This window comes from Sitophilus oryzae, unplaced genomic scaffold, assembly GCF_002938485.1.
Source record: "Sitophilus oryzae breed Bouriz unplaced genomic scaffold, Soryzae_2.0 scaffold_1146_pilon_pilon, whole genome shotgun sequence".
Lineage (NCBI taxonomy): Eukaryota > Metazoa > Arthropoda > Insecta > Coleoptera > Curculionidae > Sitophilus > Sitophilus oryzae.
The window spans coordinates 1,102,422-1,126,336 of record NW_022145778.1 but is presented as its reverse complement, the minus strand read 5'-3'; the positions used below and the strand labels follow the sequence as shown (position 1 = coordinate 1,126,336).

The 23,915-nt window shown below is 30.6% G+C and overlaps 1 protein-coding gene across 2 annotated transcripts; it reads left to right on the top strand.

The window, feature by feature from the left end:
* Window positions 1-512: 512 nt before the first annotated feature.
* On the top strand, window positions 513-19,472 carry LOC115887013 (condensin complex subunit 3-like). Of its 2 annotated transcripts, XM_030906339.1 has the most exons (16): window positions 513-804; window positions 857-1,054; window positions 1,362-1,499; window positions 1,553-1,678; window positions 4,411-4,548; window positions 6,835-7,049; window positions 7,897-8,091; window positions 9,731-9,915; window positions 9,969-10,096; window positions 12,935-13,174; window positions 15,400-15,567; window positions 15,756-15,977; window positions 16,997-17,117; window positions 17,470-17,678; window positions 18,580-18,747; window positions 19,119-19,472. In XM_030906339.1, the coding sequence occupies exons 1-16, from the start codon at window positions 649-651 to the stop codon at window positions 19,245-19,247; spliced, it is 2,736 nt and encodes a 911-aa protein (XP_030762199.1). In that variant the 5' UTR covers window positions 513-648; the 3' UTR covers window positions 19,248-19,472. The 2 variants fall into 2 exon arrangements, with proteins under 2 accessions (XP_030762199.1, XP_030762203.1); XM_030906343.1 differs by lacking the exon at window positions 15,400-15,567.
* The last annotated feature ends 4,443 nt before the right edge of the window (window positions 19,473-23,915 follow it).

Here is a 23,915-nt window from a genome sequence, read left to right as displayed (position 1 = left end):
AACCGGGGCCACTTGGCGCCACTGTATTTTAAAATAATGATGAGAGTATTTCTGGTATGACATCGATCATATATGATGGTGCACCAAATTATATATGATATATAACATAATTAAAGGATGTGTTTTGCGCCTAGGTTTACGCTTACTATTTTTTGCCGGTATTGTAACTAAAGAATAAATATGGAATAAATGTTAACTTTGTCGTATAATGTAGAAGTCGACAGAGTAGAAGTATTTTGTTTAGACAAAAAAAATATTTTTCAATAATTTTTTACGTGCACATCCCTATCCAGAATTTAAAAAATAAGCAATGGTACTTTACACTATTTTAATCTGTGGTCGCTAAATAGCCCTGGCACCACCCTGGTAGCTAAGGCCGTCAAACTAAATTACCGCTAATCTGTGGTCAATAATTTTTGACATGTTTAACCGTTTTATATTTGAAATATTTTAAACAAGGAACGATAAAGACAAAACATAAACAACCATGTATTAAACAAGAATGAAAATAATGGCCGGAATAAGTTTTTGTTTGTTGAAGTGTTTTTCGTTTTTTTAAATTTATTTTAGACAGAATTTGAATTTATTTTTAATTTTGTAATAAAGGAATAGAGGAGTAACATAGGAATAGTTTCCCACATCTGCACCATGAGTTCCAGCAGAAATATGACTGAAACTGAAGATATAAATGATGAAAATTTAGATTATTTAATACATACCATATCAGAAATATTAACTGCTTCGCAAGTTACAAAGGCTTGCCATCAGCGAAACGTGTCTCAATTAAGCAAACTTTTGGAAACTGTAAGAAATTTATGCGATATAGTATCGTCATTAAGAAGTATATTTATTGTAGACCGATGTGGATTTATTCTTCAAAGCTTTCCAATATCCTTTATGTAAAGTACTGAAAACGGATATTAAAGCGAAAAATCCTTTCTGTGATCGACTGGTAGAATTTCTAGGATTATTTTTATCACATGAGTACAGATTTGAGAACGAGATCATAAATGAAGATTCTCTGTTTTATAAAGCTTTCAAATATTTGTTGGAGGTATGTAGCTATTTCTTAATCCAAAATACAAGCTTTTTTACACATCCAATCTTTAAAAGTTTTTTTAGGATTTAATTTAGGTCCATATATAAATATTTTAATGTTTACTTTCTTTTTAAAATATTTTCCACTTCCTATTCAACAGTTCAGTGGCTAACAATTTGCTTATTTTAAATACCTATGTGGAATTCCCTATATGTTTATGTGTTATGGATTATACGTTAAATTCTAAACACTTTGTTCTATGTTTTAGGACTTTAAATAAAAAAAATTCAGATGTCCATTATTTTTTTCTCTGTTTTTACAGGCTAGTCAGTGTGTTGATGAGGGAATAAGGTACAAAGCTAGCCAAACCATTTCCTGTCTTTTTGACAATTTAGTTGGAAAAGATATAAATGAAGAAATTATTACGGATCTCGAATCAGTTTTTTTAGAACGACTTTATGTAACTGAATATCTATTTTTTATGGCATTATATTTGTATTAAAAAAATTGTAGGACTCAAAAACTGCGATCAGGCTTCTAGCAATCAGAATCCTTTATCGTTTACAAGATCCAGATGATCCAGAAAATAGCATTTGTAATGACTTTTTAAGCATAATTAAAGGAGATGGACAAGCGAGGGTAAGATCTTTTGAGCTATATTATACAAATGGAAAAAAATTAAATTATTGAATAAAAAATGAAACAAATCAGCATACCCACCTGGGTATATATTATTTTAAAACTATTTTTATTTTTTATGATTAGTGTTGCCAACTGTTTAACGCATAATCCCATTACGGCGCGGCGCGGCGTGTTCGCTACATGCTACAAAAAACCGCCACTACATTGTTACTATCAAATTTTTCTGTAATGTAATACGGTAACAAAAAAAATGTTTTTTTAAATATTAGTAAATTATCTTAATAAAGTAAATTGTACTCCGAATAATAACAAATTGCTTTTTTGGTTTGCTTGAAATAAAGTCTAGTTTTTATGCATCTGAATTTTGTCCATTTTCTGCGAAAAAAAATGACGTCATAGACAGAGCTGCAATAAGGCAGTTTTAAAAAACTTAAGTTTTACGTAATTTCTAAAATAATGATTTAAATCTTAAGTCAATTCCGATATAAAGTTCAAATGATTTAAGTCTTTGACTTAAATCATTTTACTTCAAGTCAAATCATTTTTGTGAAGACTTAAGTCAATTTAACGTTATTTAAGTCGTTTTTATGACTTAAGTCTATATTTTTGATTTAAATAATGATTATCTGCAAGTTAAGTCAGTAAAATGACTTAATTCAATTACCCCAAAGTCAAGACAATCAGAATTCAATTTTATGTGCCTATTTTTTAAATGTTAACCTTTCGGAGGTCGCGCTTTATTTGTTACATGAAAGGAGTCGCGCGCGGACTCTGAGTCTTCACTAATTCAAGAGGTTTTAAGCGTTGCTAGTGGTGTAAAGACATAAAATAATATGATTATCAAATTAAAAACTATTTATTGACTTGCTTCCTTACAAATAGCAAACATAAACATAAAATATATAACGTAAAACAACATAAACTACTACACCCTATATCTCCAAAGTGAAACATTTTAGGACACACATTTATACACTCACCGGCAAAAAAAACCGGCCACTTTAGCCACCTAGTTTTTAAACTAGTCCCAATTTCAAAGTTGGATTTCTCGCGAACCACTTATTAGATTTTGATTATGTTTTTTTTTTAATTGTAAATTAATTCCTTCTTAAAGGATGCTACGTCAGCAATTTTTATTCCAAATTTATTTTGAGCATATACAGGGCACAACAATAAGACGAAGTTTTTTGCCCAAACTTTGTAACACCCTATAGGGTTCAGCAGCGGTAGTAGCTATTGCTAAATTAAATCACATCGTAGCCTCATCTTTTGTGAGCATTTTGTTTTTTTAATCACCACATTATCTCTGTTTGTATTGCAGATAGTGATGTCAATATTTCAGAAATTTTTGATTGTTGCAGGAAATTTCCGAAACTTTCGGAAATTTATGAAATTTTAGGAAATTTTACAATTTTACATATTTTTTGTTGATACAATAAAGGAATAAATTAGATAGACATTTGATACCAACATGTAAGTGGAAAAAAAACAATAAACATAATATTAATTGTTATACCGTATGATCGAAAAAAAGCGGCGTCATGGCTATAAAATGAAGATTGCTGTCATTTTATATGTAAATTTATATGGGAAATGTCATCGATCGTCGTTTCCCAGCCAACTGGACGCCGTTTTTTTTTCGATCATACGGTATTTTAATAAACAATACATAACTCATAAAAGTCATAAACATAACACATAACAAAAATCATTTGGTAACATTTGTACTTTGTACATAAACCATGAACTATGACTATGAACTTAAAAAAAGTAAAAACACAGAAAATATAAATTTAAAAAACGTAAAACACAAATAACTGAATTATTCTATTCCGGAATACTTTCAGGCGCCGAGCTGGTCCCATCTTCATAGGGTATTATAGTAGTAGTACTGTCTTCGTCTGTTTCTATTTCCAAATCAGATATATTTGATGTATCATCTGGTTCTGATTCTAAAGGACGGACCCCTACATCTACGTGTTCTAGTGGTTCTGGAGGAGTTTCATGTTGTTGAATATCATGTTCCATATCCACTTTTTGTTTTTGTAGTAATAATTTATTGTTATGAGCTACCAACATTATTTTGCCGGCACTTTGTGCATTTAAGCGATTCCTTTTTTAGAATGGATAAAACTGTAAGTACTGAAACTTCTCTCAGTGGCTGCAGAGGATGTTGGTAAAGACAGCAGAGCAACAGCTAAATATTTCAACTGAGTATTTTTATACATGGCTTGCCACCAACCTAGACAGTCTACATTTTTAACTGACATCCAAACGTAGTCGGGAGCCCATAAACCCGATTTGGCGCAATAATTTGTTACATCTGTAAAAATGGCTTCTTTGTTATTGACAAACTGAGGATGTTTGTTGGTGATATTGTTGACAAATTATATAGTGGCTATGTGTTCTTCATTGTTAAGGTACTCTCCCAGGAAACAGGGGTCCAAGAGATTCGCGGCAAAATGCATTGGTTTAAGAGCCATACAATTTAATTTACCATTAATTTACAATTTAAAAGAAAAATCATCAAACTCTAATGAGTAGTTCGCGAGAAATCCAACTTTGAAATTGGGTCTAGCTTTTAGTGGCCGGTTTTTTTTGCCGGTGAGTTTATATATTTTTTAATTATTTTTATCTGCAGAATATTGATGTTGAAGTTTTCTGAATACAATTGGGACCCCCCTGTATAATAAGGAAAATACCTAATGTTATTTTTATTATATTTTTAGGTGAGAGAGTTGTGTATTGAAAAAATAATTCTGAACAAAGAAAGTATTGAACGGTTAATAAAACGTACGAGAGATATAGATACTAAAGTTAGATTGATGGCTTTCAAAAAATTGAGTAATGTTCTGAGATGTATCTCGGTATGTACATGGTAGTTTATCTTCCGTCTATACAGAGGTGTCTTTTAAACAAGTTCAAGTATTTTAATTGGTATTATATGTTGACCCTACAAAACAGACCCAAGAGTTTTTTTGGCAAAAAAATTGTTGAAAATTTTACATTTTTCCTTACATTTTATGATAAATTAAAAAAACTTATCAGTGCTACAGGTTTTTCCCCAAATTTCTTGACAGTGTATTGTACGTTCTGCATATTGTGTTTATAAGTTCACAGTAATTTTAATTTTCTACACCTAAAATTACGAAAAATAAGTTAGGACCAATTATGCATGTCTGAGATGCATGTAAACCCACACATATTTTAAAAAAATGTCAAAATTAAGTATGTCGTGTATTTTCAATTGATTTTCAAAATTTTATATAGCATACCGGATGCGTCTCAAAAGATATGGGACCATTAAGTGGCATCCTCTGTATTTTTTTACTTTATTCGATAGAAAATGACATTCTGAATAGAATGACGTATCATATGTCAACTTTTGACATTCTCGCTTAATAAAAAATGGTATTTTAAAATTCAATCTAGAGTGCTATGGCTATGTTAAAAACACTAATTCTTAATCAAGGAGCCTTGGAAAAATAGATTTGATCGTCTAATGTTTTTAGTGTCTTGTCCTGGCCAGTTAGAGAATGATCAAATCGTATTTTTAATCATATCTCAATTTTTTCAAATGGACCGAGGGTGACTCATTAGCATATTTGGAAAAAGCATTTTTTACGAATAATTTGATACCACACACTTGGTATTTCTAGTCAAAAAAAATTTTCGTTACATACCGCAAGTTATAATTTCAAATAAACCATATGTGGAAATGTCAAAAGTTGACATATGATATGTCATTGTATTCAGAGTGTTATTTTCTTTCGAATAAAGTAAAAAAATACCGAGGTGCTATTTAAAAATCAAAAGTTGTAGTCATTTCCGGTGAAACAGGACGTGACCGAAAATAATTGAATACGTCAATCAATCCTAATTTATGTCATATATTAACATACCAAATCTCGTTTTTCTAACTGAAAAAATAAAAAAGTTATAGGGGGTGAGCCACTTTTGAGACGCACCCGGTATACAGGGTGGCCCATTAGTGCGACTAAGTCCAATATCGTCGTCGAAAAAAGTTTTATACAGATGTTGCATGATTTATTAAGGAGCATAATATACTAAAAAAAATTGTATACAGGGTGTGCCAAAAAAGTTATGATAAAGTTTTAAGTTTTTTTTTAAATTCCTTTATAGGGGGTGGAATATCCCCTATTTTTCTGTACAAATTTGGATTCACCATAAAATTCTGCGTATAGTACGCTACTTTTATTTCCAGCACTATGCAGCGTTGCCATTCTGTTCCTTATTTACTGAAACTTGGTTAAAAACACTATATCCGAAAGTTAAAAATTAGAGTCAGTTTAATTTTATTAATAATTAGCTATATTTTCCTAAACACCAAGGACAACAGAATACACCCGCGAAGAAAAATTTACATTATCTTATACAGAGTAATTTTTATGTTGTCGTCTACATCGCAATATTTAAAATGCTACATCTCAATTTTTTTAACGCATATAACATCCTGTATATTATTTTCATTTTAGATGCAGAATTAAAAAGTTAACATTTTTTGTATTTAAAGTGTTCATAAATTTTTAACGGTTTTGCAGATATTCGTGTTATATTATTACATAAATATGGCTCTTCCAACAGTAAATTTTTTACAAAACATATCCAGCTAACATGATCTTTGTCTGGTATTTTATCGTTGAAAACTCCATATGTAATATAATACAGCGGATATCTGCAAACCCCCTAAAATTTAGGAACACTTTAAATACAAAAAATGTGCATTTTTTAATTCTGCGTCTAAATGAAAAATAATATACAGAGTGTTGCATTTAAAAAAATCGAGAGAGAGAGTTATAGCATTTTAAATATTCCGACTTTGGTGACGCTATAAAGAATTCCCTCTATAAGATAACGTAAATTTTCCTATGTATACTATGTTTATTATTTGCATACTACAAAATATTTTTAGTATATGCCCTTTTATAAACTATGCAATATCTGCATAAAACTTTTTTTATATCTTTAACAACAACGACTACATTGGACTTCGCAATAATGTGTCACCCTGTATGTCTCTTTTGTTCAGATTTACCACTTGCTAAAAAACTTGCACTTATTTAAGAGACAACCTGTATATAATCTAAGTTTAGACTGTAAACTAATTACTATACAAACGTTTTTTTTTCTAGATTAGTGACAGAAGAACTATTTTGATCTCTGGAATATTTGATTTAAGTGAAATAATACAAAATTATATTTATACCGGATTTTTAAATGCATGGTTGCAATCTTTCAATTATGAAATTCTCGATTTAATGGAATCTGTACGTCTTGATGGTGACCAAAGGGATATTACTGAGACTGAGAACCTTTTTAAGCATATTCTTACCAAATTTTATTTCAAGTATATTTATTTCCTATCATATATAGGAAATACAGGATGAACTGGTGTTTCGTAAAAGCGCCATGTCAAGTTTGTTATGTTAAATTTATGATTTTTTTTCATAAAACACACAGGAAATGATGGCGCACATTTTAAAATTTATTCTAGAAATATATAGTGATTCAAATATATGTTTACTACTACTACTACTACTACTACTACTACTACTACTACTGCCATTACTCGCTGACGAGTATTTGACACGCATCAGAAGATGGTTACGCAAGGCGTTTCCCTTCATAAGCTTTTCTGTGACTGAAAAGCCCTATACTTGATGTCATCTCTCTTCCGCACTCCGGACATTCAAAAATCTCATTGCTTTGTTACCTTTTTATATTTTGGTTGTCGCTGTTAACTAAGTTTACAATTTTTCTCCATTGCTTTCTATTGTGCGCTGCTTTTTCCCACTGGTTCTGCATGCTTATCCCCTTCAAATTTTCGTGGAAAATATCTTTGTATCTTCTGAGTTGTCCACCTGGTTTCCTCTTACCGTTTACAAGCTCCCTGTAAAGAAGAGATTTTGGTAGGCGGTTTTCTTGCATCTTCCATACGTGACCAGTCCATCCTTAAGGGGGATTTGGTAATCATGGCCTCGGCGCTCTCGCAACTAGCTTTTTCAAGGATCGATACGTTTGAGACATGGTGGAACCATTTGGCTCCTAACAGTTGTCTAATTAACCTTAGTTTTTTTATTCATTATTCTGAATGGAAAAGTTTGGATTGAAAATGAAACTTGATTGTAGCTTTTTGGAAACTCTGGGTCACCCTGTGTATTCAATTCAATATAAATAATTAAGTCTACTTTTAGATCAAGAAGTCTACAGGAAACAAAAGATGTCTTGAACTTAAATAAAGACAAAATAATACCTTATGAAAATCTGAATTGGGAAACGATAAGTTTTTGGAAATTATTTGTAGAGTTTCTCAAAGAAAACGAAAAATTCGAGGACGAAGTTGAAAATGTCATTCCAGAAGTAGCTTATTTTATGACATATATTAAAGGGTAATGATACCATACGAACGAAATAAGAAACGATGTCAGAGTGACCTATGAAATAACAATCAGTGATAATTTTTGTCGTGCCGACCCCTACATGTATCATATATTAAAAATTGACATAAAAACTGGTCAAAAAATTAAAATTTAAACGTATTTTTTTATTTGTATGCAAATCTATTCAGTAAAAATTATTTTATGAAAACAGATTTTTGTTTGGAAACTTTTTACTTTTTTGGTAAATTAAATATTATTTTTTACAAAATTTTATTTCAATTTTTACACAACACAAATCACATAGGGTTCAGCTAACAAAAGGTATCACCTATTTTTATTTCAAAGACTACTGTGACGTTTATTTTTCGATCCTATTATATCAAATACATTTGAAAGACTATACCGGGGGTACCGCTTAAAATCTTGTCCCAATATTGAAGGATGGATATAGAATTTCCATGCATTTTTCACATAAGTTTGTCCTTGGGTTATAGGAAGTTTTCTGCGCTTATATTAAATACATTTAAAAGACTATACCGGGGGTACCGCTTAAATTCTTGTCCCAATATTGAAGGATGGATATAGAATTTCCATGCATTTTTCACATAAGTTTATCCTTGAGTTATACTAAGCTTTCTGCGCTTATATCAAATACATTTAAAAGACTATACCGGGGGTACCGCTTAAATTCTTGTCCCAATATTGAACGATGGATATAGAATTTCCATGCATTTTTCACATAAGTTTATCCTTGGGTTATAGTTTTCTGCGCTTGCTCGAGGTATGAGCACTTTGATTGTACACTTCCAAATCGTATGTTTTATTTTATTTGAAATTGAAGTTAAAGACGTTCAAAAAAGAAGCTTTTTGTTAAATATTCTTTAATCAATTAACTTTAGGGATATATTATTATGTGTATATTTAACAACTGCGTTATTTTAATTGTAGCCAATATATTCTATACAAAACTTTTTCGACCAAAAGATGGCATCCGATCACAAACTCCGATTTATTTATTTTTTAATGTTTATTTTGTTTATATCTATTACAAACTCATTTCTTTGCCGTGCCTTTACAGAATAATTGCTGCTCATGTATTTATGATCAATACTCACCATCAATCCTGGGTTAAAAAATAAAACAAAAGTAATTTATTGTTAGCATATATTTTTACCCAATATAACTAAAAGTATGTACATATGTAAAGTTTATACAAAATAAATCTAGATACAAAAATATAATTTGCATTGTTGCATTATAAATAATCATTTAAAAGTCACAAAGATAAAAACAAAAACATACAACACCAGGAAAAACACTAAGAGCGTTTGCTTAAAGTAAAAACTAAAAATACGTATTGCTTATGAAGGGTCCAGGGGAAAACATGATTAGCGCCATTTTACTAATTTTACAGGAGAGCCCTGGACGACTGGTGGTTATCAGGTTCTTTCCCTGTATGTATATTTTTACTAAGCATATATCATAGGATTTAACAGCTGATCGCTCTGCAGAGTTTATACATTTTGTAGAGACCAGTTAGACCTAGTTACACCAGTTAAATCCTTTCATTCCTTGTTTAGGAAGGCGGTATAGTCTTTTTAAATGTATTTATATTATATTCTGAACTTAAATGTTGTACTTTTTACAGGTTTCTTGAAACTAATGACTACGCAGATAATTTTATCGAAAAACAATTTATCCTGAATCAGTTGTTTCATATGTTAAAATTTTATGATTATTCCGATCCGCCAACTCGTCAATCGTTAAACAAACTTGTCAGCTACGCTTTAAAAAAATTTGATTTTGTGGACGAAGTTGTTGAAGAAATTATTGGTGTGACTGTAAGTGCCGTTTTTTTTTCTTATTTCTTAATTGTGATTTTTTAGATTGTTTAAAACTGTCTATTCCGGATGCAGAATTAAGGTCTCGTTTTGCTTGTGAAATAATATCGGATTTATTGTATCCCGTCGATGTAGAGCAAGCAGTGGTGTTAGAAAACCAAAGAGAAGTCAAAGTAAGCATTTTTAATACACTTTTATTAGTATCTCCTGTATAGAGGGTGATTCTTTAACGAGGAATAGATTCGCTAAATCAAAGGTACTTGTGGAAACATGCGCAGACACGTCGATTAGTTTTTAGGGTTCCGTACCCAAAGGGTAAAAACGGGAACCCTCTATTACTAAAACTTCGCTGTCCGTCCGTCTGTCACAAAGGTCTATCTTATGAACCGTTATAGCTAGACAGTTGAAATTTTCACAGATAATGTATCTATGTTGCCGCTATAAGAACAAATACTAAAAACAGAATTAAATAAATGTTTATAAATAAAAAAGTACTTTCACTAAACATTATCTTTTAAGTAAGAATTTTACATAGAATCTTTCAAGTCCCCGGTTTATTACCGCGTGGTTAAAGCGTTAGGACTTTACGCTGCTATGACGTTGGAGCCGTAGTAAGGGCTCAAACTCACTGACGACCAGTTTCAACAGAGTTGTCAAATCTAACGATTTTTTACGTTTTACCAATTAGAAAATATTGTTTCAGAAATGTTAAAATATCCGAGTTAACTAAACAGCGAATTTGCTATTCACAACAAACAAAAAGCATTGTGTACGCGCGACCGACAAAAAGGGAGATATTCTGTTTCTTTTTTCTACTGATATGGCGCCCTTATCGACTTTAGAAGTAAACATATTAGGGCCATCGTAAAAAAGATCGTGAGACACTGGCTCTAAATATGGGAGAACCACAAATGGTACAATGTGTATCCGACACACAAGCTCCAGTTATTTCAATGTTTACAATATAACGAAGAATCTACAACAGTAATTACTTCTATTTTTATGAATGTTTAAGTTACTTTCTTAATTTTTTTTAAAAATAATGTACCTAGTAGTAGAAATATAGTCTAATGAATCCTGTTTGAAAAACGTTAAATTAAATATAATATTTAAAATACAGTTGTTCTCCTTGTACATGACTACAATACAACTAAAAAAACTAATTTAATAAAAAAAACAAGTGGTTGTAGAAAAACTTTAAATATTATTTTTTTTTATTTTTTAACATCGAAACTCAAAGGTATAATAACAGGTATCATACCAACCATAAATAGAGTAGGTATGTCATATAAAAATGTTTTGAGTTTTTACTAGAATCGACCCTTGATAAAAAAGGGTTTAGATTTAAGTTTACCTTTGATCCAGTCTGTATACTATTTCTTTGGATTTTCTGCACGTGTGCAAAAACTACACTAAAACACTATATCTTATAGAAAATAAAATATTGTACCTTGAATTTGAGGGATTTCATCTGAAAAATTATTATTTTGGAAGAAAACCGGCAACAAGCGGCAGAAAATAATAATATTTCCGAGCAGTCTTCTGTTAGCGTGCGCTATATCATTTGATTTAATGGTTTTAGAGGTAGCTGCGGCCTGGCCGGTGCGACCTGGTCGTCAGTGTGTTCGAGCCCTAAGGCAGGTTCAAATCCTAGGCAAGGCGACTTTTTTTTAATCGCTTGTTTTTTGAATTTTTGCATGTTTATTTTTACTTTTTACATATTTATTATTGATTAATACAATTTTTAGTAATGTGTTTCTTCATTTTTTTTAAATTACTTATACGCGCATTCAAAATTTCAGCTAAATCGGAAAAAAAGTTTATAATATAGTGTCTAATGTTGTATAGATAATGAATGGTACGGAACCCTTCGTGCGCGAGTCCGACTCGCACTTGACCATGAAAAATTTTTAGGCTTGGTGCATTTCAGTTGATTTCAACAAATTCCGACCGCAGCGCTTTAACGGCAAAAATAAAAAATTATCAGTATGTATCTCACGCCGTCATGTTGATCGCATTAAATTAATATTGAAATCGTGATTTTGTCTTAATATTTAGGTACTGTGTATTTTAGTTTTTTGCTAGTGCAGTTATTGACGTTAATAAAACACTCAGGTACGAGGTTTGTTTGATGTAACGCTGTTTCGGGTAGTAAAAAATAAATGAAAAAGAATTCGAACTAGACGTCGTGTTGTGACAATTAAAATGTTAATAAAATTGCCGAAAAAATGTTAATGCGTAAAGGAGAGCGTAATTAGGGCGTTGTGGGGCGTTTACTGCAATAACATTTTCAAGTTTCCCGGATATTCAACCCTCCCGAAACAACATTTTATAGCTTCATAGTTTCTCACACCGATTTGATCAAAAGCAAAAATGGATTCAAGCAGTTCGACAAAATACGTGAGTAAACAAAGTGCTCGTTCCATAATCAAAAAAAATATAGACATATACTATGAGGGAATAAAATATAATTTGCAATATTAATGCTATACTTTTTTAATCAACTAGTGATTAAATGTTTTATGAAGATCTAAAATTATTATTATGTACCTTTAAAAATTTCGTTATAGTCGAAATAGCCCCAATTATGCCCCACTATCAAAACCGGTGATTAAAACTATGCTCGCTACCGTAGTTGTACTTAACTGTAATAATAAAGTATGTATAATACAAGTTAGACTGTCTGAAGATATCATAGTATTTACTTTTTTATTTTTATTTTTAGAATTTCCACAAATTATACTTTTGTATACTCGCTTTTTAATCCGTGTATTTGTATGTACTAGTTGTTTACGATATTCTCCGATGGTGGCAGCACCGACGGAGAATGCACCAAGCCTATACAGCTTGTCCCAAATTTGTAATATGACGTCACTGATATATTTTTAAATGGCAACCAATGTAGTAAAATTATTAGAATTATTTTTTCCCGAGAAACTTGACTTAAGGCTGTATCACCCTGTGCAATTTAATGAAACTTGTTTTTCCAATTTGTTCATTTTCTTTTGTAGTTAGCTAAGTTAAAAACAGATATAATTGTTCTACAAGGAGAACAGCAAGACGCCGTTGCAAAGACTGATTATTTAGAAGCAGGCAGACTTAAAGAAAAAATCGACTACCTTAACGTTCAGTTAAGTAACTTGAAGAACGAAGCTGTAAGATCTGCCTCGGAAGAAGTAAAAAAGAAGACTGATTTGCTGACAGTTAATAATTGTCTGAACATTGCGTTTGGTATTTTAAGGACACTAGGAGTAAGTTATACATATATATCATACCGAATATACTTTTAGTTGACCTGGGCAACGCTGGGCCGCGTTGCCCAGGTGTGCTGTTGCGGCATTGCCAAATTTCTCCGGTACGCCTTTCTCTACCAAGTAAAGTAAAATCACAATCGTAAAACCGCTTATTTTTAAAAGACTTTGATTTTCGAAAAGATGACCAGTTAAAATCATTAGATATTTTGAGCATCTGAAATGGAATTATAAGGATATCGTTAGAAAATAGATAATTTAAAAACTCAACTTTTTAACACATAACCCACAATAACTCAAGAACTACTTTAGATATTGAAACTTTATTTATTTTGAAGTTTGGATCTTTTACAAGATGTTTAAATAAGAAAGATTCGGTAGGCTTGTTTTTTTTTCCATTCAAAATTAAAAAAAAAACATCCATTTACTTTTAGTTTTAGTGCATTGCAATTTTTAGCAATCGTGTAACTTTTTTATTTATAAAGATTTTCTCATCCTGTCTGCGAAGAAAATATAGCAGAAATATTAAGAAGGTTTTTGAAAAAAAGTACAATCAATTATATCTAATGGATTTCGAGATATCGATTTTTGAATTCAGAGTTCTAATAGCGCGACCACTGTCGAACACCAACTCAATTCCAATTATTTTTACCAAAAGCGCAAGTGTTCCAACTTGCACTTAAAAATTTACAAGCTGTAGGGAAAATTACAACGAATCGTTAATAAATAAACAAATAAGGTATCACGAGACGTAATTAAATCGTGAAGCTGAACGCATGATGTACACTCTTCCACGTCTCTTAGCAATGTGCACAGTTTCTCGGTTTATTTCATATGTTTGGCAACGTTTTTACTGTTCTCTCTTTGTTCAGTACCATAGATAAAAGACTTATACTATTAAATAGATAGGCAACTTATAATACATTTCAATTTTATTATACAAGGGCGCCTCTGGTAGACGGAGGAAGAAATACTAATGGAAGAGAGGGGTGCGAGGAAGGGGGGTTGTTTTAGTCTAAGGTTTTAGTTAATTTAAAATACATTTAGACATACATGTAAGAACACTTTGTGTGCTTTTAATTAGGTCGAACATATTATAAACGATAAATCAACTGAATTAAAAGCATACAAAGTGTTCTTATATGTCGGATATTAATTAAAAAATATATTAAAAATACTAGAAATAGTATATATTAAGTTGTTACAGTTATAATTTAATATTTGGCGGTTTTCAGCAAATAGCAAGCAGTTTTACATAATTTTCCTCCCTTTGAAGTGAATTGGAAACGGCTAGGTATATAATTTTGGTGTAGGCAAGATTCCCAGTTTGTTTCCGTTTGGGACCTGAAATAATAAAAACAAATTAAATCAGATGTAATCATCTGCTGATCATGCTAATATAAAACGCGCGTCCTTAATTCCTTACATGCACCGTAAAAAAATTAAATAACTGCTCTGCAAGTAGCATTTATTAGCAGTACTAATTTAAAAAATCTGTAACTATAAGTAGATATGTTTAATTTACTTACCATTGTATCCTTCGGAAACCAGGTGTACAACAATTAAACTCCATGATAAAAAATAATTAAGAGTTATTACAAAACACAAATTGTCCCACCATTTTTAAAAAACATTGTCTAAAACAGAATACTGGCAAAAAATCTGAAGGAATTTAATTTTACAATAATTCGACAAATCAAAACGAAATCAAACCGTAAAATCACAACAAAAGCGTCTCTGAGTGACAGTTAAAAATCAAATTTTATTATTGTCAGATATTGACATTTGCATTGTTAATATTGACAGTTTTAATATTTTGCGCCTCTGCATCTTGGAGGAAAAACTATTTTTAATGAACTGTCATTTCCATTTAAGTTTCCCAGCCATGTTCAGTACATTATAAACGCATTGTACTCATTTTACATAAAAAATCTCGATCCAAGAGTAACCTTTGCCATCCCTTAGTATATGCTCGTTTGTGCTCATACAAAAAAAAAACAAAGTAGTTCTTATGAGGGAACGTTCCTGCCCAATGATTATGAACGTTCGCGAACATTATCAAACGTTCTTTCGCCACGAATGGAAACATTCTCTCATTACACTACTAAATACGCATGTAGGTATATTGAAAATAATTTTTATGTTGTGTGAAAAAGATATTTCATCTTTATATATATGTATGACCAAATGAATATTTTTGCATGAAGCAATATGGATTCTTTCAGATGTCACAGTTAACTTCTTCGCTGAAATCTTTGAAGGTGGACGTGATCGAAGAGTTTTTAACGTTCAACAACGATATTGTGAGGATGAAAGCATTCAGGTGTTATGCCATTTGTTGTATATATGATAAGGCAACTGCCATGAATGGAATACACATGTTTGCTTTGCCAGTGAGTAATTAAAATATATAAATAATTTTTATTGTACCCTTTTTTGTGTTTCGGAATCATTGAACAAAAATATTTAAAAAATATAGACGGTAGCCACGTTGAAAAATCTTTATTTTCAGTTTTGTTATATTTGTCGTAAAAATTCGAAATTTTGACGTTCGTTGGATTTTTTATGTTTATTTTTATAGATAGCCGCTTATCAAGCTGGTGAAGAGTGCGACATGCAACTTTTAATAGTGTGCATTGGCGCTGTGGTAGACTTGATAAGGATATACGGAGCAGATTTGATAGCTGAGCCAGACCAAGATCAACTTTCTGACAGCGTGAACGAAGAGCACAGACAAATATTTTCTGGAGGCACTTCCCTCACACAGCTCATACAGGGATTGGTCGATTTGATGGACGATTCTGTAAGTACAATATGCACACTCTATTCTTCCGAAAATATCGCATATAAAATGATCCATTTATGTATTAAAATATTGTTAAGAAAGTTTCTTAATTCGGGTAATATATCCTAATCTTGATAACGCCGCTTTACAACTGGGAGCCATAATATTTGAGGATAAATGGAATAGAGAAGAGAACTTTTTACATTCTTATTACATGCCAACACCCAGCATTTAGATTTTCAAATTAGCTGGTAATTTATGAGATACAAAGGCCAACTTAATTTTTTTAAATACGGACCTGCAAATTTTATTTCATGATTTGAAAGAACTCGGTTTCCTGGGTACAATGATATGCCACACTTAACATTTTTCTTTTGTTTCAGACATTTGAACACAATTTATTTAAACTAATTTCAAGTCCGGCTCTGTTTTTTTTTAAATATTTAATCTATTCATCGTTACAATATTGATAAGCTTACAAACTTAACAATGACATGGGGTAAAACATTGAATAAGGAAAATCAAATGCAATAAAATAATAAAATATAATATAAAATAAATAATATAAATATAATATGCTATAAACAATCAAATCATTTCCCCGGAAGATGGATTGGAAATGGTAGAGCAGTATAATGGTCAGGGAGTTTAAATAAAAATTGCAGGTCCGTATTTAAAAAAATTAAGTTGGCCTCTGTATCTCCCAAATCATCAGCTAATTTGAAAATCTAAAAATATTATCAGGTTGCCCTAATAAAGTTGCTGTGAGAATGTGTAATTAGTTTTTTGATTTTCTAAAAAGTAACGACAGGAAAAAATAAAATTGGTTTTCAGAAAAATCCTTTTTTTTTCAAAAAAACTCAGCAATCCTTGAAATTTTTAAAACTATTTTGATGGCATCTTCGTGAACATCCCAAGACCCAACTTTGCTCCATTTTAACCATCTTCGTATCTATTATGGTTTCCGAGATTCCAATGCTCGTACCCCGAATTTGTAGCACCCTGTAGAGGTTTATAGTATACCGTTATTTTTTTAGCAATACGAAATTCAAGAAATTGCTGGTAAAGGATTATGTCAGTTGATTTTAAATGAAAGGATCCACTCTTCTTCTCTGTTATGTAAACTTATTTTAAAATGGTGTAATCCAGCAGATGAAGGTAAGAAATTATTTTTCAAACCCTTAACTGTGAGTTTTTTTATGCAAATTAGTTTTTTTTATTGGTTTATTTAAAAATGGCAGCTTATACTTAAATATGATTTGAGTGACGGAACGACAGACAGAAATTACGGATGCATTTAAATTCCTCTTTAAAAATTACTTCTGTTGTTTCGAAAAAATATAAATTCTTGTTATTTTTGTTAAATATAATACTACTACTAATTTTTTCTAATACGTCTCCTCTTAGAAATAAACGTATATGAAATTTGGCATACTTTAAAATAATCAACTTAGTTTATTATAATCTATTTAAATTGTATTAAATATTTAAAATTTCTCGTCTGTTGTAGATGAGCCTGAAACCGAACCATTGAGGCAACTTATAGCCTACACTTTGGGCAAGATTCCGTACCTATCACGAAATTTAGAACAGCTGAAAGACGCCTTTTTATTGACTGTTAGAATTCTGGTCAGCGCCCCGAAAACCAGTCCTTTATCTGAAGTGGACATAGATAATGTTGTCAAGTTTATGTTGGCTCTATGCGACTCATCTCCTATCGTAAGAATAACACACTAATATTTAAATTATGTTAAGATCGAAAAAAAAACGATGTCGTAATAGGCGAAGAAATAACATTTTAGTTTGTGTTTAAGTTCGTGAGAGCGACAGCTGATCTTGAGTGATTGGAAGTTTTTGTAGAAGTATTGTATCATTTATAGATAAAAAAATAAAACGACGTCATAATGACCATCAATCAAAATTTCTCTTGAAAGGAAATCTCTTATATACATATCTCGAACAAAATAAGTTAAGATCCATTTTTAAAAGATTATTTTAAAGGATTTTCCCCTCTTAATGGCCATATGTCGTGTTTACGTCATCTAACCAACTAATAAATTTTTTGAGCGTTTTTAAATTAGAACAAACACCAGACTCGCACACATTAAACATCCCTGCCCAGAGCTGGATTGGAACCAGTAATATTGTGCTTACTAGATAGGAGTGCTATCATTTAAGAATATGACGCCGTTTACAAATAAAAACTAAAGAAAAAAAATACTAAAACGATGTGAAAAAAACTAAAAACAAGAAGTGAACGCTAAAAAAGATTAAAATCGACTAAACAAGAAACAAAGAACAAAATATGAAATAAGAAAAGCCCTAAATAATATGGAAAATTACAGAAAAGAAAACTAAAAATAAGAAAAGATGCACTACAGACTAGAACAATAAGACCAAGAATTTTAATCTTTATTTTTCTGTTTTTGTTGGTTCCTCTGCAGGCCATTGACTTCCATTTATTATTCAAGATTTCGTGACTATCAAAAACATCAGTTACACACCTAAATAGTAAATCTATAATTTAAATGTTATTTCAACTTCTACTAATTTTAAATTGATCATACAGTCAGTTTAATCAAATAAATTCGACAAAATGTTACTATTTACTCATTTTTAGGGTCCACATCTGCATTCTGGCATAGCTAGAGATCTATGTTCTCACATGTTATCAAAACCAAACAGCAAGTTGAATTTAGTGTACTCCAAAATATTAACTACACTAAATATTCCGGAGGACCCTGCTTTGCGTGAGGATCTGTTAGATTCTTGCGAGACAATTATGGAGGTAAGTAAAGTGTTTTGATTACAGTTGGGGGTTGGAAACTTTAGTGTTGCACAGCAAAATAAAAGGCTAAATCACCGTGATGAAATTTTGACACACGTCAAAATTTTATATTTAATTTAGAAAAAGGTAGACGGCTTTCAAATCTATTTAAAAAACTGAATAGACTTACATATATGTTTCAACGATTGGACTGTCTGGAAACTTTTTTCTTTTTCTTTCTTTCCATTTTTGACTAGAAGTTTTTATGTAAATTTTCTTTTTAATGATTGTTATTTTAAAGGGTACTGGTAACTTGTTATTTTTTCGAGTATGATCTGAACTGTAACATTAGTCAATGAGTATTATCATAACTTAAAAGATGTTGTTTTTAGGAAACGTCTACAAAAAAAGTATTGGCTAATTTAACGAAATTTAGAGCCAGTTTGGTTGTACCCATTGTGGAAGAATGCAATACAAGAAAAACTACTTCAGTTGATGAGGTTTTAGAAATTGAAGAGTGAACTCTAATATATTTTTGTTTTAAAGTGAAGCAGTTGTCTGTCCTTGTCTATTTATAAAGTGTACTTTTTAAGATGAAACAATTTCTATGTAACTTTTGTCATACATGATCCTGCAACAGTGCATCGGGCATCTGTAGATTCTATGATATAATTGACTTGTACAGGGTGGTCGAAATTGGTCTGTTTTAACAGAGAAAACCTATTTCCTGACTAGATAGAGCAAAACCGACATAGATGTCATGGGCTCGATTTCTGAGACACGTTTAATGGCGTAAACCGCCTGTTGATATTTTCACTGCCAACAGAGATCCGGGGTCTTTTTGAATTTTTTACCATTTTGAAAACTGTCTATAAATGTTTTATTCCGCGGAATAATAAAATTCTGTAAAAACGTTCTTAAGGCACTTTTTTAAGCACAATCCAGTGGCGTAGTCAGTTTTTTTCTATGCTTGCTCTTTTTGTCAGAAATAATAAAAAATATATTTTTTTAAATAGAAATCATAGTTGGCTATGAACTTAAAAAATGCTGGCGTTTAACCCTTTCCAACGATATAAAGTTATGAGTATCTATTTCTAAGAATAAGAGAAATATTAAGTTTTTATCTTTATATCGAAGATTGTATTGATTGTGTGATATCGAAGATTGTGTGATCTTGATTTTGTGTTGACCTTTTTGTCTAATTATTTTCTATTACAATTTAATGTTCTATTAAAGACTTTTGAAAAGGTAAATTACCATTATATATTAGTATTAGTAATTACAATTGAAATCGATACAATAAACAAAGAACAAAACTAAAAAAACGTATTTTGGAGTGACGAATATAGTTTTCTAAAAAAAATTATCAAATATATTCAAACTGAGCACCTTCTTATTGAATACACAATAAACCTCTTTTGCGCACAGAGTTACAACGATTTATTAGGTGAGCTGGTGTAATAAGTCCAAAAGCTTGACTAGTAGCCGTCTGCAATTCTTCTCCTTCCTAATGCTTCTTCCCATATATAGAAGGTCTTTTAATTTCCCCCATTAAAAAGTCGAAAGGAGTTAAATCACAGGACTTAGCAGGCTAAGATATGGGGTCCCTTGTTCCAATCCAAATCTCTCTAAATTCTCCATTTAATAGTTCAGTTGTAACCCTAGCGTTTTAATTGTAATTGGTAATACTAATATAGAATGTTGATTTACCTTTTGAAAAGTCTTTAATTATGCAGATAAATAATAATATAGAATATTAAATTGTAATAAAAAATAATTAGGCAACTTGGTCAACATAAAATCAAGGCCTGCTTCGATACAAAGATAAAAAAATCTAATATTTCTCTCATTCTTAGAAATAGATGCCCATCACTTTATATTGTTGGAAAGGGTTAAACGCCAGCTTTTTTTTAAGTTCATAGCCAACTATGATTTCCATTTAAAAAATTATATTTTTTATTATTTCTGACAAAAAGAGCAAGCATAGAAAAAAACTGACTACGCCACTGGATTGTGCTTAAAAAATTGCCTCAAGAACGTTTTTACGGAATTTTATTATTCCGTGAAATACAAAAATTATGGGCAATTTTCCAAATGGTAAAAAATTCAAAAAGACCCTGTATCTCAGTTGGCAGTGAAAATATCAACAGGCGGTTTACGCCATTAAACATGCCTCAGAAATCGAGCCCATGACATCTATGTCGATTTTGCTCTATCTAGTCTCTATCTAGTCAGGAAATAGGTTTTCTCCGTTAAAACAGACCAATTTCGACCACCCTGTACAGGGTGTATAAAAAAGCGAGTAGATGAGGGATTTTTTAAATGGAACATCCTGTATTTTATTGCATTTTTGCCTTTCTTCCTGATCACTTTACTTAGATATTATGAAATTTGTTGTGATAGTTCGAGAGAAATAAATAAAATTGTGCGTGCACGATGTGCGCATATTTGAAGTGAAACTACTTATAGAAATTTTAAAACATTTTCCGATGCACGTCATCAACTTTGAGTGACAAGCGATGGCGACAGCGCTGCCAGATTGTGATGGATTTATGAGATGAATCTTAATTTAAAAGTGACAAACAGTATATTTAGTATATAATTTTTTAAAGATTTTTTACGTTTAATTTTTAAGTTAATAATTAATATTTTTGTAATTAATTTATTAATAACAGTTTTATAGCTTACCGATTTCTTGATATCCCCCAAACCACAGTTAAATAATACATATCATACTTTTTCAAATATATGTATTTAAGGAAAAATAATAATTTAAAAAATATAGTTAATAAATAAGAAAGTCACAAATAATTTGCCATAAAAGATGTATTGAAAGCATTAACCAGTAACGGCTCTGAAATAATTAATAAATAAAATCTATCTCATAAATAACTACTTAATTAATCAATCAAACTTACTTCTCTGACTGCAGTCAAGCAAGGGTAATAAAGGACCTTTATTGTCACGTTCTCATTCAAAATCAGGAAAGCTACAAGCTCTTTGCTTCGACTGTTTAAATGCTTCAGCATATTTTTAACACACAGTTGTCAAATAATACACGACACATTGCTGAACATGGCACAATGTGACCAACAAGGCGATAATAAAAATCGGTTTAAACTCATTTTTGCAGCTTTAATCTAAATAAAATATCTGTTACAATCATTTGCTCTATAAAGTATAATATAGAGCTGCTTGGTATCTTAAATTAGTCAACAAATTTAAACATTTTTGCTAAAATTTAATTTACTCAGGTTTATAGGCTTTAGTGTCAATTTCGATGTGATTAATGACGTGCATCGGAAAATGTTTTAAAATTTCTATACTAACAGCTATTAGATTGAAGGATTTGAAGGGCATGTTTGAAAAAGTGACTATAATGCTGTTTTAATATAAATATTATGTTCAATTTATTTCTGTAATCTATAGATTTTCTGTTTCCTCAATAGCCTGCGATTTTTGTGGAATACCACCCAAAATACACACTTTTATTCAAATGCATTCAATAAATTCAAGAAGAGAAAAAATTATGAACCTAACCAACAATTCGTATTTATAATTTATATTGGTTTACAGTAATTTTGTTAAATTATACGAATATTCTCGTTAATTATTACTTTAAAATAAATATGACAATGTCCTCCAATGAAAATGCGAATTGCTTCTAATTCTGAGCTATCAAATGAGCTAAATGCTTTACTTAGATCGTTATTCAAAAGCTACAAACTTATCGATGAAATTGTGCATGCAAATTTATTTCCTTGTACACAACCAGAGGATATCGGTATCCAGGTACAGTATCAAGTTTATTTTTATGCTTTTCTTAGCTTTAAATCAAATGTTTTTGGTGTTTGCACGATCCATACAATTTTTTTTCTCGTGTACAGGTGCGTCAAGGCATGGTCAAGGCCATGTCGTGTCAAGACCGTGGTGAGTCACAGCCTTGAATTTTTACTCCCATCGCGCGTAAAGAAGTTTCACTCCATAATATTTTGTGTAATATCCTGTACATTATTTTTATTTTAGATGCAGAATGGAAAAATTTTATTTTTTATTTAAAATTTTTGGATTTTTTAACGGGTTCGGAAATATTGGAGGAATTTTTATAAATGGATTTTTTCAACAGCAAATTTGTATGAAAGCCACCTAATTATTTTTTGTTTTGTATTTGAAAGCTACCGTTAAAAGCGCTGGTATACAGGGTTGTTCACCACATACGACACGGAGTATTGTAGCTAAACGATTAGATTTTTACAAATTTTAAGTTTTGGGTTGGTTGAAGGACTATTAGAGCTACAATTTAAAATTACTTTTACAAGATACAGAGTGTCCCAAATAAGTAAAAAATATTATAGTTGTATTTTTTTAAATGGAACACCCTATATATTATTATATTTTTGGATTCTACGATTGAAATAAAGGTAAATTTGATTAAGGTTTATCACACTTAAACCTTACCGTTTTTGAAATATTTTCAATTTTATGAAATTGCAGTAAAAATTTTAAGGCTTCATTTCTCCAAGAGTATCAAAGTTTTTAATACTAAATTTTTACTGAAGATTATTTATTAATCAGATATTGTGTTGCTATAATAAACATTTTACTACCTTATACAAAGTGTCCAAAAATTTATATCAAATAATGACTAGCTTTAAACGGCAATAACTTATCTAATTTAAATGGAACACCCTATATATTTTACGTAAATCAGATGCACAATGTAATTGTCTATGAAATTGTAATATACCATTTTTTACCCATCTCTTCAAGTTTTCGTATAAAATGCATTTTCTTATAATTTAGACTTCATTTATCACTATACCCATGGAATTGACATTTTAGCTTATTTTTAAAGATGTAACAAATTTTCAAAGGATACAGATACTAATATTGTCGCTATAGTTCGCTTATTTAATTAAAAAATAAAAAAAAAACTGTTTAAATATTTTTTGTTAAAGAGGACCAATTAATATGATCCCAGTATTCAAACTACATTAATTGACTGTTTACGTTGATTAATAATAATTGCTCCAAATACAAAAAAACTGTATTTTGTGTGTGTATTAGACAGTGTTGTAAAAAGTAAACTTTATATATTGTATTTCATTTTTTGACGAATGACGACGTTCATTTTCATAACTTATTATTATATTGATTTCTGAGCCAAATGCATATTTATTTAGAACAGC